Source organism: Rhineura floridana, chromosome 10, assembly GCF_030035675.1.
Source record: "Rhineura floridana isolate rRhiFlo1 chromosome 10, rRhiFlo1.hap2, whole genome shotgun sequence".
Lineage (NCBI taxonomy): Eukaryota > Metazoa > Chordata > Lepidosauria > Squamata > Rhineuridae > Rhineura > Rhineura floridana.
The window spans coordinates 64,998,945-65,015,905 of NC_084489.1; the positions used below are offsets into that span (position 1 = coordinate 64,998,945).

General features: G+C 44.2%; 1 protein-coding gene across 8 annotated transcripts in view; it reads right to left on the bottom strand.

The window, feature by feature from the left end:
- The window catches only part of MPP7 (MAGUK p55 scaffold protein 7), a 192,222-nt gene that overhangs the window by 72,218 nt on the left and 103,043 nt on the right, over positions 1-16,961 (bottom strand). For 7 of the 8 annotated variants that reach the window (XM_061585656.1, XM_061585658.1, XM_061585653.1 and 4 more), the window contains one exon: positions 15,718-15,849. The exons of the other annotated variant lie outside the window; for it this stretch is intronic. In XM_061585656.1, coding sequence (XP_061441640.1) covers positions 15,718-15,849 — 132 coding nt within the window. The remainder of the gene's footprint in view (positions 1-15,717; positions 15,850-16,961) is intronic. 8 annotated transcript variants of the gene reach the window in all.

The window sequence follows — 16,961 nt, forward strand, 5'->3', positions numbered from 1 at the left end:
TAGCACAAAATGACACATCAATACAATAACATTAAAATCTAAAAGCAATAATGTTAAAATCTAGCCCACCCCAAAGGTCTGCCTGAAGAGCCAGGTCTTCACGACCCGTCGGAAACTCATTGTAGAGGGGGCCTGGCGGAGATCATTTGGAAGGGAGTTCCATAGGGTGGAGGCCACAATTGAAAAAGCCCTTTAGTCCTCACCAGTCTAGCTGTTTTGACTGGTGGGATAGAGAGAAGGTCTTTTGAGGCCGATCTTGTTAGGCAGCATAGCTGATGATGCTGGAGGTGCTCCTTCAGATAGGCTGGGCAGAAACCATGTAGGGATTTAAAGGTCAAAACCAACACCTTGAATTGGGCCCGACAAGCAACTGGTAGCCAGTGCAACTCTTTGAGCACTGGAGTTATGTGATCTCGCCGGCGGCTGCCTTTAATCAGGCGCGCCGCCGCATTCTGTACCGGTTGCAGCTTCCGGACCATTTTCAAGGGTAGCCCTATGTAGAGCGCATTACAGTAGTCAAGGCGAGAGGAGACCAGGGCATGTACCACCGATGGGAGCGGATGATTGGGAAGGTAGGGGCGTAGCCTCCGTATCAGATGGAGTTGATACAGTGCTGCCTGGCTCACAGCCAAAACCTGAGCTTCCATGGACAGTTGGGAGTCAAGAATGACCCCGAGGCTGCAGACCTGCTCTTTTAGGGGCAATTGTACCCCATTGAGCACCAGGTCCAAGTCCCCTAACCTTCCCTTGTCTCCCACAAACAGTACCTCGGTTTTGTCAGGGTTCAGTTTCAGCTTATTCCTTCCCATCCAGGCACTTGGACAGGGTTTCTACAGCCAACCTCGGTGAAGATTTAAATGAGAGATAGAGCTGCGTGTCATCTGCGTATTGGTGACACTGCAGCCCAAATCTCCTGATGATAGCCCCCAGTGGCTTTATATAGATGTTAAATAGCATCGGGGAGAGGATGGAGCCCTGCGGCACCCCACAGGTGAGAGGCCAAGGGTCCAAAACCTCATCCCCAGTGCTACTCTTTGGCACCTATCAGAAAGGAAGGAACGGAACCACTGCAAAACAGTGCCCTCTATGCCTAAACCCTCCAATTGGTCCAAAAGGATACTGTGGTCAACGGTATCAAAGGCTGCTGAGAGATCCAGGAGGACGAGGAAGGTGCATTCACCCCCTATCCAACACTCTCCTCATATCATCCACCAAGGCAACCAAGGCTGTTTCAGTCCCATGTCCAGGCCTGAAGCCCGACTGAAATGGATCCAGATAATCCGCTTCTTCGAAATGCGCTTGCAACTGCTTCACCACTACCTGCTCGACCGCCTTGCCCAAGAATGGCAGATTTGAGATTGGGCGAAAGTTGTTCAGATCTTGGGGATCCAAGGAGGGCTTCTTTAAGATTGGTTTTATTACTGCCTCCTTGAGAGCTGATGGCATCACGGCCTCTTCCAAGGATGCATTTACCACCGCCTTGATCCCCTCGCCCAGTCTGTTCTTGCAGCTCATAATGAGCCACGATGGGAAAGGATCAAGTAAGCAGGTGGTTGGCCTTAAGGCTGAAAGCACCTTGTCCACTTCATCAGATGGAAGAAGCTGGAACTGATCCCACATCACTGGAAAACCACTGGCCGACTCTGGCTCACTCACTGTATCCACAGTGTGCGGAATCATACTCTTTAGACAGTCAATTTTATCCACAAAGTGCTTTGCAAACTCATCACAGGAGGTCTTAGAATGTTCCATCAGTTCTGAAGCAACTGGACCGACCAGGCTTCGGACCACTTGGAACAGCCTCCTGGGACAGCACTCAGCAGACGCAATAGAGGCATCATAAAAATTGTTTTTTGCTGCCCTTATTGCCACATGGTAGGCCACTGCAGCCGCTCTAACCCGTGTCCAATCATCCTCAGAACGAGATTTCTGCCACCAGCATTCTAGCCATCTCACCTCCCACCTCAGAGTTCACAACCGTGGAGTATACCATGGTGCCGTCTGAGTCCTATTCAGAGGGAGAGGGCGTTTCGGAGCCACCCGGTCCAATGCCCCGGTGATCGCCTCATTCCACTCCTTCACCAGGGATTCGGCCGAGTTTCCGTCTGCAAGCTCCATAAAATCCCCAAGCGCATTCAGGAATCCATCTGGATCCATCGAACGCCTGGGGCAGACCATCCAAATGGGTCCTTGGCCCCCAAGGAGTGTGTGTGGCAACAAAAGGTCTACTCTCACCAGATAGTGATCTGACCATGACAAGGGGGTAAGAGATGTAGCCCCTATTTTCAGATCACTTCCCTCCTCTCCCAGGGCAAATACAAAGTCAAGTGCATGACCAGCTACATGGGTGGGCCCCATGGAAACAAGGCGCAGCTCCCAGGAAGCCATGGTTTCCATGAAATCCCAAGGTGCCCCTGTGAGGGCAGTCCCAGCATGTACGTTGAAATCCCCCAGCACCAGCAAATTCAGGGATTGTGCCCACACATCCGAGGCCACCTCCAGCATGTCGGCCAGGGAGTCCGTCGTGCAGCGGGGTGGATGGTACACAAGCAGAATCCCTAAGCTCCCCTTTGGGCCCAACCTCCAGTACATGCAATCCACAACCTTGGTCTCATGGAGAGGAGGTCTGGTGAGAACCAGGGACCCCCAATAGAAGACTGCCACTCCCCCTCCCCATCTCCCGACCCTCGGTTGCTGCACATATAGGAACCCAGCTGGACACATGGCCTCAAGGATGGGAGCTGCAGCCTCATCCAGCCAGGTTTCCGTAATACATGGCAGATCCGCGCCCTCATCCAATATCATATCATGGATGAGAGATGTTTTTTGGGCGACGGACCTGGCATTGCACAGCAACAGAGCATGGAGTCCCGCATCCCCCGGCTATCTTCCGGTATTGGGCATCTCTCCCTAGTTCCTCTTATCTGACGTGGCCTGCCACTAGCACCCTTACTTATCATTGTTCTGAGTTTATTAAAATTGGTTTTCCTGAAGTCTAGGATATGCGTATGGCTACTCTCAGCTTTTGCTTCTTTTAAAATAAAGCACTCAAGTTTAACCTGGTCACTTCCCCCCAGAGTTTCCATAATTGACTTCATCCACTAAGTCAGAATCAGGTAAAGGATAGCTGATCCTCTAGTTGCTTCCTCCACTTTCTGTGAGAGAAAGTTATCAGTAACACAAGTCAGGAATTTCTTGGAGGGACCATTTGGCAGAATTTGTCTCCCAACAGATATCAGGGTAATGTCCCCCATTACTACTACATCACGCCTCCTTGAAACATTGGCAATTTGTTTTTCAAAAGTTTTATCCTCATCTTCTCCTTGATTGGGTTGTTAGTAGTAGATTCCAACCACCAAGTTCCTTTTATTCCTTGCCCCATTTATTTGAATCCAGATGAAGAAATTAATAGTTACCCGGCAGGTATAGACATGGAGTCAGTGTCAGAACCACAGAGAATATACCTCAATGCCAACATTACAGAGGAAGAAGTGCACTTGGCTAAGAAAAACTTGAAGGCTCCCTACCTTGGCTCCCTACATTTTTCATACCATTTGACAGGATGGTAAAATTCTGGACACATGGATAACAACATGAATTGTTATACCCAAGTAAGCCCAGGATTGAGGAGAAGTGGGGTCGTATAGACCCATCACTCTCCTAAATGAAGATCAAAAGCTCTTCTCCTCAATCTTGGCCTTGCACCTGGGTAGCTCCTGATTTGATTAATTCAGACCAATCTGGGTTTATTCAAGACAGGCATATCTCAGACACGATCCGAGGCTTATTGGACATGATCCATTATGCTATGAAAAAAGGTAGCCCACTGGCTATCTTGTCACTCAACCCATTCAAGGCATTTGTTTGGAACTGGGGTATCTTATGAGGGTCTTAGAGAAGTTTCAGCTTGGGCATAAATTTATATCTGCTGTTTCTAAGCTTTATAAACAGAATTTTGCAATAGTTATAGACTCTTCTCAGATTCACATTGCTTGTGGCACTAACAAGGGGTGCCTCATATTGCCTTTGCTCTTTACCCTCTCCCTGGAAACACTGGCTGAGAGTCTCAGGAAACATGTGGACATTGAGTGAGACGAGCACCTCATCAACCTATATACTGATGATATTGTATTGATGTTGGGTGACCCAGGGCATTCAATGGATGCTCTTAAATATTAGATTAAGATGCATCCAAACTCAGAGGAAGGCAATGGTAAATCACCTCTGAATATCTTACCACGAAAACCCTGTGAACAGAGTATCCAAAATGCAACACGAGATAGTGCTGGAAGATGAGACCCCCAGGTCAGAAGGCACTCACCGAGCTACTGGGGAAAAACAAAGGACAAGTACGAGTAGCGCTGTGACTAATGACGCAGCTGGGTCAAAGCTGAAAGGAAGCCCAGAGGCTGATGTGCACAGATGCGAATGGAGAGTCCGGAGTTGTACGATGCACACAATAGGAACATGGAATATGAGAAGCATGAACCAAGGAAAGTTAGAAATTGTCAAGCAAGAAATGGAACGCATCAACATTACAATACTTGGTGTGAGCGAACTAAAATGGACGGGAATGGGACATTTCCAATCAGGCAACTACAAAATATTTTATGCAGGAAATGAGAAATTAAGAAGAAATGGGGTTGCTTTAATAGTGAGAAGTGATGTAGCAAGAGCAATTAGGAGCTACAACACAAGGTCTGAGCGAGTGATATCAATGAGATTAAATGGGAAACCTATCAACATAACCATCATCCAAGTCTATGCTCCAACAGCAAATGCGGAAGAAGAGGAATTGGAGAGATTTTATGCAGAAGTACAGGAAGAAATTGATCACACACCAAAACAAGCTGATAATCATGGGGGATTGGGATGCAAAAGTAGGGAACAGAGAAGAATTAGGAATTGTGGGGAAATGGGGCCTAGGAGACAGAAATGAAGCAGGAGAAAGACTTATTGAATTCTGTGAACCCAATAATTTGTTTCTTGCGAACACATTTTTGGACAACCGAAAAGGCGACTGTACACGTGGACATCACCAAATCGTCAATATAGGAATCAAATTGATTATATAATTGGTAGCAGAAAGTGGAGAAGTTCCATACTTTCTGCAAAAACAAGACCAGGAGCAGACTGCGGTACAGATCATGAACTGATTGTATCGAAAATCAGAGTAAAGCTAAAGACCAACAAAGCAATCATAACGCCAAAATACAATTTAAATAACATCCCAGAAGCATATAAAGATCAAATAAGGAACAGGTTTGAGGCTTTAAACTTAGTTGACAGAGAACCAGAAGAACTATGGAATGAAGTCAGAGACGTTATCAGAGAAAAATGCAAAAAGATAATACCTCTAGTTAAAAACAGAGAAAGACCCCAATGGATGACGAAGAAACTCTTCAAATGGTTAAAGAGAGAAGGAAAGCAAAAGCAAAAGGAGATAGAAACACAGTCAGAACCCTAAATGCAACAATACAGCGACTAATACATAGGGACAAAGAGAACTATTACAATAGCTACTGTATAGAATAGAAGAGGACAACAAAAACGGTAGAAGAGCCCTGTCCAAAAGATTAGAGAAATGAAAGGGAAATTTAAACCAAGAGTAGGGATGTTGAATAACAGGGGAACACACTGACTGACTGAGATGAAATAAAAGGAAGATGGAAGCAATACACTGAAGAACTCTATAAAAGAGATGCCAGGATGACAGATTCATTCACGGAGGAACCATATGATGAAGAACCAGAAATTTTAGAATGTGAGGTGAAAGTTGCTCTTAAAATACTTGGAAGAAACAAATCACCAGGAATAGATGGCATACCAATAGAGTTGATACAAGCTACTGAGACTGAATCTGTCCAAATTTTGACAAAAATCTGTCAAGAAATATGGAAAACTAAACAATGGCCCACAGACTGGAAGCGTTCCATATACATCCCAATTCCAAAGAAAGGGGAACCCAGGGAATACAGTAATTATCGAACTATTGCCTGAATATCCCATGCAAGTAAAGTAACGTTCAAGATTCTACAACAAAGGCTCATACCATATATGGAGCGAGAAATGCTAGACGTCCAAGCTGGATTTAGAAAGGGAAGAGGCACCAGAGATCATAACACAAACATACGTTGGATAATGGAACAGACCAAGGAATTTCAGAAGAAAATCACCCTGTGCTTTATAGATTACAGCAAAGCTTTTGATTGTGTAGATCATGAAAAACTATGGAATGCTTTAAAAGAAATGGGGGTGCCACAGCATCTGATTGTCCTCATGTGCAGCCTATACTCTGCACAAGAGGCAACTGTAAGGACAGAATATGGAGAAACCGATTGGTTCCCAGTCGGAAAGGGTGTGAGACGGGTGTATTTTATCATGCTATTTATTTAATCTATACGCAGAACATATCATACGGAAAGCAGAATTGGACCAAGAAGAAGGAGGTGTGAAAATTGGAGGGAGAAATATCAATAATTTAAGATATGCAGATGATACCATACTGCTAACAGAAACCAGTAATTATTTGAAATGAACGCTAATGAAAGTTAAAGAGGAAAGCACAAAAGCAGGACTACAGCTGAATGTCAAAAAGACTAAAGTAATAACAGAAGATTTATGCAACTTTACAGATGACAATGAGGACATTGAACTTGTCAAGGATTATCAGTATCTTGGCACAATCATTAACCAAAGTGGAGACAATAGTCAAGAAATCAGAAGAAGGCTAGGACTGGGGAGGGCAGCTGTGAGAGAAACTATAAAAAGGACCGAGGGGCCTCCAGTACAGCCTGCGATTGTTTAAGGTATCTGGCTCTGATTTTCCTGGCGGCTAAAGCAAAACTTGCCACTGTTGGCATGAGGCCTAGTAGTTTTCCATCAAGTCTGAAAGTTAAGAGGAGTTATGTCTTTGCACTGTCTGGGAATGGACAGTGAAGGCCGTTGTTATGGTAACCATCAAGATATAGACTGGGAAAGTGCTAACAGAGTCTGTGAGTTGTTGTCTTCTGTATCATGCCTCTGACCTGAGAGGCTGTCTTACTTTTGCTTTTGAAGAGAAATGTGCTGTAGAGCTAGGGGGGGGGAAGGACACTGCTGAAAAGCCTTAATGTCTTTGAATAAAGACTCTTAACATGCTCTAATGCTCTGAAGAAGTTTCTTGCTCAACTTAACTCCAACGTAATGTATGCTGTTTCACGCAACAACGCACACACACGCCAACAGGGGTTATGGGCCCAGATCCACAGCGCATTACACGGGAGTAAGTTGCTGGTCTGAACGGCAGACAGAGTTCCAGAGAGGGCAGCTTGATTGATTGAACCAGACGGAGGTGAGCAACATGGCTGTAAACCTGTCTGGGGGAGGCTTGCCAATGGAACGACTTAATGAAAAGAATTATGGCAGCTGGAAGCCGAGGATGAGGGCTTTGCTGATAACAGAGGATTTATGGGACGTGATTGAAGAAACCCCCCGGCGGTACCGACCACGGCCTGGAAGCGTCGAGACCAGAGGGCGCAGGCGTTTATAATCTTGGCTCTATCGGATTCTCAACTGATGTGTGTGAGAGATGAGCCGTCGGCTAAACAGATGTGGGACGCGTTGCAGGATTTGTCCCAGGAATGGCAGCGGAGGCAGGAGGCGCAGAGAGCCCAGCCGGTGGAGGCTGTCAGAAGCAAGGAGGAGAAATGTGCCGAACCGGAGCAGGCTGCCGAAAGCAGACAGGAAATCAAGCGGGAGCAGCAGCGGCTGAAGTCTTGTTTTGCCTGTGGGGCCCGTGGGCATCTCCGTAAAGATTGTGCAATCAAGCGAAACTCCAAGGACGGAGGCTTGAAGCAGGGACGTGTGAACTTTGTTTGTAAACAGAAGTCTAAAGACTTGGAACAAATTAACTTTATTCTTGACAGCAGAGCAAGCCATATATTAATTAAAGACAGACGTTTGTTTTACATTTCAGAAGAAGTGAAAGACTTTGTTTTACTTGCTGATGGATCGCGTAAGAACGTTGAAGCCCGTGGTCTGGTGAAATTTGACAAGCTTGGAATAATGTCAGACTGTTTGTTTGTTCCGGAATTGGCTCATAATATTTTATCAGTTAGAAAACTGGTGAGTTGTAATTATTCAATTTTGTTCCACAAAGACCAATGTTTTGTAATGAGGGGAGATGAAGTGTGCATGCAGGGAAGCCTTAATGATTCACAGTTTAAAATGTCCATGGGTGTGAAGTGTGCTGATGCCTTGAGTTCAATGGGGCGGAAAGGGAATGACGGTCAGGGCTGTAAACAGACAGCCGTAAAAGGCATGCCGTCGGTATTCACTGCCCAGATGGAGGAGGTTCACAGAGAACTAGAAGAGTCAGCATCATTTCAAGCAATCAGGCTGATGCCTGAGGCAGAGCAGCACAAATGGCAGCAGGCCATGCAGGAAGAATTACAAGCCATGCAAAAGAATGGCACATGGACATTAGTAAAGTTACCCATGGGTAAAAAGGCCATAGGTTGCAGATGGGTGTTTAAGAAGAAGAAAGCAAGTTCCAGCGAAGTACAGAGGTACGGGGCACGTTTGGTTGCCAAGGGATTCACCCAGCAGCATGGGACAGATTATGATGCTGTTTTCACCCCGGTTGTGAAACATGAGTCCATTCGTGTGCTGCTGAAGCTGGCAGCGATGCAGAACATGAGTGTAAATCACTACGATATAGGGACGGCATTCCTACATGGTGATTTAAGAGAGGAGATATATATGGAACTGCCTCCGGGTTCTGTGTCAAAGGAAGGGTTCGTGTGTAAACTGCATAAATCAATATATGGACTGCGGCAAAGTGCACGCTGCTGGAATGAGAAATTGGACAGAGTGTTGCATGGAATGGGATTCCAAAGATGCAAGGCAGATCCATGTGTGTATATAAAGAGACAGGGGATGAAAACCACGTTCTGTGCAGTTTACGTTGATGACATCATGTATTTTTATCATGAGCAGCAAGAGGAACAAGAATTTAATGAGCAACTGGGCAGGCAGGTGGACACAAAGAATTTGGGGCCTGTCACACACTATTTAGGCACGGATATTGTGCGTGCAGAAGACGGAAGCATAACATTGAGTCAGGAAAGTAAAATAAATCAGATCATAGAAGAATGCAACATGACAGAATGCAATGTTGTGAAGACTCCAATGGTTGTGGCTTTCCAACAGAATGTGCAGGAGACGCCTTGTACAGATCCTGAGAAGTACAGGCGCATAATAGGGAAATTGCAATATTTGGTGAAGGTGTCTCGCCCAGACATATGTAATGCAGTCAGTATTTTAAGCCGGAAGGTAGAGCATCCTTCAGAGGCTGACTGGCAAGGGATTAAAAGGATAGTGCGTTATCTGAAAGGCACGAAGACAAAGAGTCTGGTTTTGTCAGGAGCAAAGACAGGAGGTCTTGAATGTTTTGTGGATGCAGATCATGCAGGGGAGCTGAGCAGTCGTAAGTCAACCTCTGGCATAGTTGTGATGTGGCACGGGTCATGCCTTGACTGGAGCAGCAAGAAACAAAATGTGGTTGCAACATCAAGTGCAGAAGCCGAGTATGTGGCCCTATCACAGGCCTGTAATGAGCTACAATGGTTCGCAATGCTCATGCAGGAGATAGGCATTGATATGCAATTTCCGATTACTGTATATGAAGACAATCAGACCTGCATTAAGATAGCCACATCAGAAGCTCATACCAAGAGAACAAAACATATTAGTGTCAGATACTTTCACGTAAGGGATTGTGTGCAGCAGGGGTTTGTTAACCTAACATTTTGTGACACTAACAACATGGTGGCTGACATAATGACCAAGCCTTTGTGTGAGGAGAAATTTGGCAAACTGGTGACAAGGCTTGGAATGAACCAAAGTTTGATTGAATAAAGTTTTAGCTAAATGTACAGAGATGTTCTGAAATGTACTGCAATGTACTGAGATGTAATTTTGAACTATACTGAACTGAAAATGTATGATGCAACGTACTGAAATGTATTACTGTATGAAGATGAATTGTTGAGATTTCTTTGTAATTGACAGACATGATGAGAAAAAGGGGGGCTTGTTGGCATGAGGCCTAGTAGTTTTCCATCAAGTCTGAAAGTTAAGAGGAGTTATGTCTTTGCACTGTCTGGGAATGGACAGTGAAGGCCATTGTTATGGTAACCATCAAGATATAGACTGGGAAAGTGCTAACAGAGTCTGTGAGTTGTTGTCTTCTGTATCATGCCTCTGACCTGAGAGGCTGTCTTACTTTTGCTTTTGAAGAGAAATGTGCTGTAGAGCTAGAGGGGGGGGAAGGACACTGCTGAAAAGCCTTAATGTCTTTGAATAAAGACTCTTAACATGCTCTAATGCTCTGAAGAAGTTTCTTGCTCAACTTAACTCCAACGTAATGTATGCTGTTTCACGCAACAACGCACACACACGCCAACAGCCACTTGGGCAGTTAAAAAAGTGTCATCACCTGTAAGGAGTACACATATTTGTTCCAAGGGAGATCTGTTTGATAAGGAGTGAAGGATGGAAGAGAGGAATTTAAGCCTTGGAGCATTATATAAAGGGCATCTTATTAAATAATGAACTATATCAATTTCACCGGATTTACAAATGCAATGTCTTAGATGAATTGGGACCTTAGCGTACCTCCCATCCAGCAGAGCCATATGCATAGATTGATTTTGAGACGAGGTGCCAAAAAGATAAGAGATGGCGTCTGTCTAATATCTAAGGGGAGGGAATATCTAAGGGGAGGGAATTCCAAGGGGTAGGTGCCACCACACTAAAGGTCCGTTTCCTATATTGTGCAGAACGAACCTCCTGTTAAGATGGTATCTGCATGAGGCCCTCACCTGCAGAGCACAGTGATCAACTGGATATATAAGGGGTAAGACAGTCTTTCAGGAATCCTGGTCCCAAGCTGTATAGGGCTTTGTACACCAAAACCAGAAACTTGAACTTAGGCTGGTAGCTAATAGGCAGACAGTGCAATTATTTCTGCAGCAGGGTGACATGTTGGCAATACCCTGACCCAGTGAGCAGTCTCACTGCCACACTGTGCACCAGTTGCAGCTTTCAGACCAACCTCAAGGGCAGCCCCATACAGAAAGTATTACAGTAATCCAGCCTGGAGGTTACCAGTGCATGGACAGCAGTGGTCAGGCTATCCCGGTCCAGACACAGCCGGAGCTGTCTTACTAGCCAAAGCTGGTAAAAGGCACTCTTAGCCGCTGAGGTCACCTGGGCCTTAGCAACAAAGATGGATCCAGGAGCACTGCCAGACTACGGACCTGCTCTGTCAAAGGGAGTACGACCTCATCCAAAGCAGGCAACTGACCAATTACCTGGACTCAGGAACCACCAACCCACAGCACCTCCATCTTGCTAGGATTCAGACTGTTTATTGGCCCTCATCCAGCCCATCATAATGCCAAGGTTAGGTTTAAAGACCTGGTTCTCTTTTTCTTAACTGTGGCTAGGCAGCCTATTATGCAGATCTATTATCTGCATATCTGACATTACCTCTGTGGTTTAAAAACATTTAGCATATTGCCATTCTTAAGATCATGCACCAAAAGAGAGTTTTGCAGGGCAAGAAAAAATCTGAACTTTGGATGCAATCTGGTGGCTTTTTATTTTATAAGTCAGTGACAACAATCTTCTTCTTCCAGTGGCCTCCCTTGAAATATAGAATATTTGACCTATGATTTACAGTACTAATTTTTTTAATTTGTAATGAAGTTGAAAGTTTTTATTGATTTATTTTTATTCAGATTCAGATCTGTACTCCCCTGAGAGACCTGAATCCTTTTTTCATGTTTTGTTTTGGTTTTATTCATATAATTCAATAAAAGCTTTTTTAAAAAAGAATGAAGCCCATGAGTTTACTAATTTAGGGTAGGTATCCTGGCTCCCACTGACAGATTCAGACTCAGGGGTCTTGGCTTGGTTATTGCCAATGGCTTTAATCAACAGGTTAGCACATGGCTGAAACAGAACAGATCAGAGATCACAAAGTTCAGATCACAGCAAGGCTCTACTCAGCATTGCTACACAAATGAAGATGATGTAATATTTGACATAATTTGGTTTTGATGGTGTTAGGTGCCCTTTATTATGACAATTAATATTAGGAGTTAATTGTTGTTATTTTAATTGTATATGTTTGGTGTGCCGCCCTTTGGTGGAAGGGGTGTTATAAACAAACATTATTATTACATGTCCCCTGAAATCCTCCTTTTGAAGTATGGGGCAGGCACAACTACTTGTGTGGGATATGTCTCTAAGCTCAGGACGTGGCAAGCCAGCAGGCGCTCCTATGAGCAGGCTGATTAATGGGCTCAGTCTATTCATGCCTGCTCAGTCTCCAGCATGTCCATGGAAACAGAGGCAGTGATGACTCAGCTAGGTAATCCCCTGGCTCCAACTCTGGCACCCTCTTCTACGGTGGAGCTGGCTGGGAGGTGGAACTGCTGGAGGCAGGGTAAGGGGACAGGCTGACAAATCAGCCCCTTCATCTGCATCAGCTGACGCCTTGGGGGAAGAGCTGTTGACAGGCAGATCATTTGGCCCCTCCCCAACATCCTCATTCATTACTCCCAGACCACTGAGTCCCTCCCCTAGATTCCAGACCCCCTCCTCCTCTTCAGACAAATTCTGCCAAGAGTTTTCCATGGAGCTGATGGCAGTAGGAAAGTAATATGCCCCTTGTTCAGACCAGCTAATAAATGGACCACTGGTCTCACCTGAAGGGTGATTTTCACAGGAGGACTGCCATCAAGCGGGTATCATAGCTCCACCTATCATCCAAAGGCAAGAATGTTCTGAAGTCAAGACTAGGGGCATCGGGCCCCTCCCACTCTCCAGTTCATTCGCAGCGAGTCCAAAGAGAGATATCTAAGAATGCATTTGCAGTGGCACAGGCCACGTTTGTGGGCCGATTAGGCCTCAGTTATTTTCCTCGGTGGGGGTAGTTTAAGGAGGCAGGCGGTCATGAGCCTGGAGGAGTGGTGGCAGCTGGAGCGGGCCTTTTATTAAGGGCTTGCTGGGCCAAATGCTGTGGAAACCCCCTCCCCCTTGGCTGTCCCAAGGCTCCATCCAGGCACTGCATCATGCAGACAGCCATACATCACCTCTTGGACACAGCGAGAATAGAGCCAGTCCCTACAACAGAGAGGTCGGAAGGAGTGTACTCCCTCCTATTTGCTGTGCCCAAACGAGATCTGTCATGGAGGGCGGTGCTGGACCTCAAGTTCATCAACCGTTTCATAAAGTATCGCAGATTCAAAATGGAATCCCTCCACTCCATTACAGAAAGCCTTCACAAAGGAGACTTCCTGGCTTCTATCGACCTAAAAGAAGCATATCTCCATGTGCCTATTTGCATAGCCCACAGAAAATTCCTTCGGTTTGCCTTCGGCCCCCAGCATTTCCAATATCGAGCGATGCCATTCGGTCTCTCGTCTGCCCCGAGAGTCTTCACCAAGGTGCTACTCATCCTAGTAGCTTACCTCTGCCTTCAAGGGGTGCATATCTACCCCTACTTGGACGATCTTTTAATAAGGGCGAGTTCCAGGGAGCTGGCTCATCTACATCTGAAGCTCACGCTCCATGTCTTGCAGACCCATGGATGGCTAGTCAATTTCGACAAAAGTCATCTCCAACCAACCCAGCGTCTACAACATCTAGGGACAATGTTAGACACCCTGAAGGCAGTGGTGTTCCTGTCTCCAGACCGCATAACCGCCATCATAGACATCGCACGGTTTCTGATGCATCGACCAAGCGCGGATGTGATGCTTCTAGCAAAGGCTCTGGGAATGTTGGTGTCCACCATCGATATTGTGCCATGGGCTCGAGCTCATACTCGCCAACTTCAGTGGGCCTTATTACCGTTTCAGCAGGACATAGCCACGTCCAATCATCGAACAATTCCCTTGAATCCGGTGCTACGCCTTTCCTTTAGCTGGTGGACGATGGTCCAACATCTCAACCAGGGCACTCCGTTCACAGAACCCCACAGGACTGTTGTCACCACAGATGCCAGTCTCATTGGCTGGGGAGCCCACTGCAACTCCCAGTTCGTTCAAGGGCTTTGGTCCGAAGCCGAACAGACTCAGACCATCAATTGGCTGGAACTAAAAGCTGTCCACTTAGCTCTGCTTCATTTTCAGTCTCTGTTTCCCTTGGACCATGTTCTCATTCGAACAGACAACACGTGTGCGAAATCTCATTTAAACAGGCAAGGGGGAACGAGGTCCCGTCCTCTACAGAACCTAGCCTACCTCATATTCGACTGGGCAGAACATCTACAATCCTTGAAAGCAGAGCATCTCAAAGGAATTTGGAATGTGACAGCAGACTGGCTCAGCAGACAACAGGTCTTTCCAGGAGAATGGAAACTTCATCCGACCATTTTCCATCTTCTCCAACGTCGGTTCGGCTTTTTCTCAGTCGATCTGTTTGCCTCCAGTCGCAATTATCAGCTACCCAGGTACTTTGCACGATACCTGGAGTTTTCCATGGGGCTGATGACAGTAGGAAAGCAATATGCCCCTTGTTCAGACCAGCTAATAAATCCAGAGGATTTGTGTTTCTCCCTGTAGTGTGTGGCTTGATTAATTTGTCCAAGTCACTAGAAATAGACTTGTAGCCACAGCTGAAATTATGGCCATTTCATAAGCCTAAACGTATTTACTTTTTAAGTTGCAACCACCATTTTTAAAACCAACAAACAGAATGAAATAATAAAGAAAAAATAAATAGGAATAAAAATCTCATGAAGCATATTTGCGTTGTACTTTCTCCAAAATGCTCCTTATTATGAAACATTTCATCTGCTTTAAATTACAATGCAGAATTTATCACATTAACTGTGTTTAAGCATTCTTCATTCTGTGGTCTTATTCCAATATATAACAAAACTTCCAGTCTTCCAAGGTTTGTATTCTATACACCATTTTCTCTTTCCAAATGGTATGAATATTTTCTGGGATTTTACTCATCATATAATAACTTCCCGACCCTTTAAGGGTGTTTTTCTGGTTTTCCAGTTGTTCATAATCAGTGTTTTGCTAATAATATGTTATTACTTACTAAACATCTGCCTCTTGGATTTTTAAACAACTCTGTTGTTATCATTACTTCAGGGTTAATATTACATTCTGCCTAAGTATTTTACATCCCCACTGGAAATGCATATCTAAACTCTACTACATCTTAACCTATACATTTCCTTTATCCTTCCAGGAATATACCAATGATAGTTAAACTTTATAAATATTTTTCTGAATTGCAATTAAATCATCACTTCAGATTATATATGAACCCTGCCCAGCAGCTTAACTATGGTTTACTGTCAACAAACCATGATCTGGCTTACCAACACTGGTTAAGTGTTATATGCAAACCCAGTATCCTTCCTTAACCATGGTTTGACCACCCCAGCCCAGGCACTCACCAAGCCACAAAGGCATGAGACAAGATCAGCTAGATAACAAACCAAACTTTGGAGAATAACCCAATAGCTTGTTTTATCATATATCAGACAACTCATGTTTAACCTATGGTCTGTTAAATAAGCTACAGTTTAGCATTGTGAACCAGGCCATTGCACAGCTATATCCCTGCTGCCAATGAATGTAGCACTAAATGCTAGTTTAGAGTTTGAGAGCTTTTATTTTAAAAACAAAAAACTAAACTTACCAGCGGTTCTCTATTTTTCACAAGCCTGATTATTTTTACAGAGTCTTCTTCATCATCAATATCATCAGGCATAGGAGGCAATACTGGATCATAGTTTTTTTGAGCAACAATATCATGCACAGAAAGCAAAGCCTGCAAAAATCAGACACCAAAAAACCCAATTTACAACTGTCAATTGATAAAACTGAAGTTTGCACTGGCAATTTACCACTGTCACAACTGTGGATTTTGCTTTTGTGAAGTACTTGACTACTGAAGTTACTATTGGAGGAAACTACTGCTGTTTGAAAAGATAGTAGAAATGCACTCTAAAATGGCACCAACATAGCAAGATAAAGCAAGAGAAGATCTGTTAAATCTATCCCTCATTTGGTTTGGAGGATAGATTTTGTTAAAGTTGGCAAACTATAATACAACTGTGAATTCCTTAGACATGAATGAAAAGGAACTACAGAGGAATGTTATCTCATACAAGCTGAAGTCTCTCTGTTCATGAAAAGAAAAGATTAAAGGCTATGTGTACCTTACATCTTGTATTTACATCAGAGGATGCTATTGGAAAGTCTTCTACCTTTCCAGTTTCACAATCTAAAAGTAAGATCACATTCACATAGGCAGATCTGGAAAAGTTCTATGTTTATGAATCATTAATGTAAACATGCTCCATATTTAGAACTTTAAAGGAGGTATGATTCAAATTCCTATACTACCAAAATATAAATATTGATGTTCAACTAAATTCTTAGACATGATCTAGCTGGAAATGAATAAAGAGAAACCCCTTGCCATGTCTAGCTGTAATACAGCATTTTTCAGATTAAGACATAGATCAGCTCATTTCACAATGAACAGTTCTGTAAGGAAACACATTCTAAACATTTAAAATTCATGTTCCTAATTCTAATTTAGAACTTGAAAAAGTTGGGACTATCCCAGTAACTCCATCCCAATGACACTATTGCTCTTGATACCATAAAAAAAATCCACCCAGACGTGCTTATCAATACTTACACTATTGTGACACAACTACATATCCAAATGATACAACGTGCATATCATCTAAAAGATAACTGCTAGCATAGTAACATTATTTGGAATTATATTACATTATTTCCCCCTTAACCATGGCAATTTTATTGTTAGTGTAACAAAAAGAGGGGGGAGGCAATTTCCCATCCTGAAAATATTTTGAACATTTTATATCCACCAATCTGAACGGATGCAATTACTTGCAGCTCAGTGAC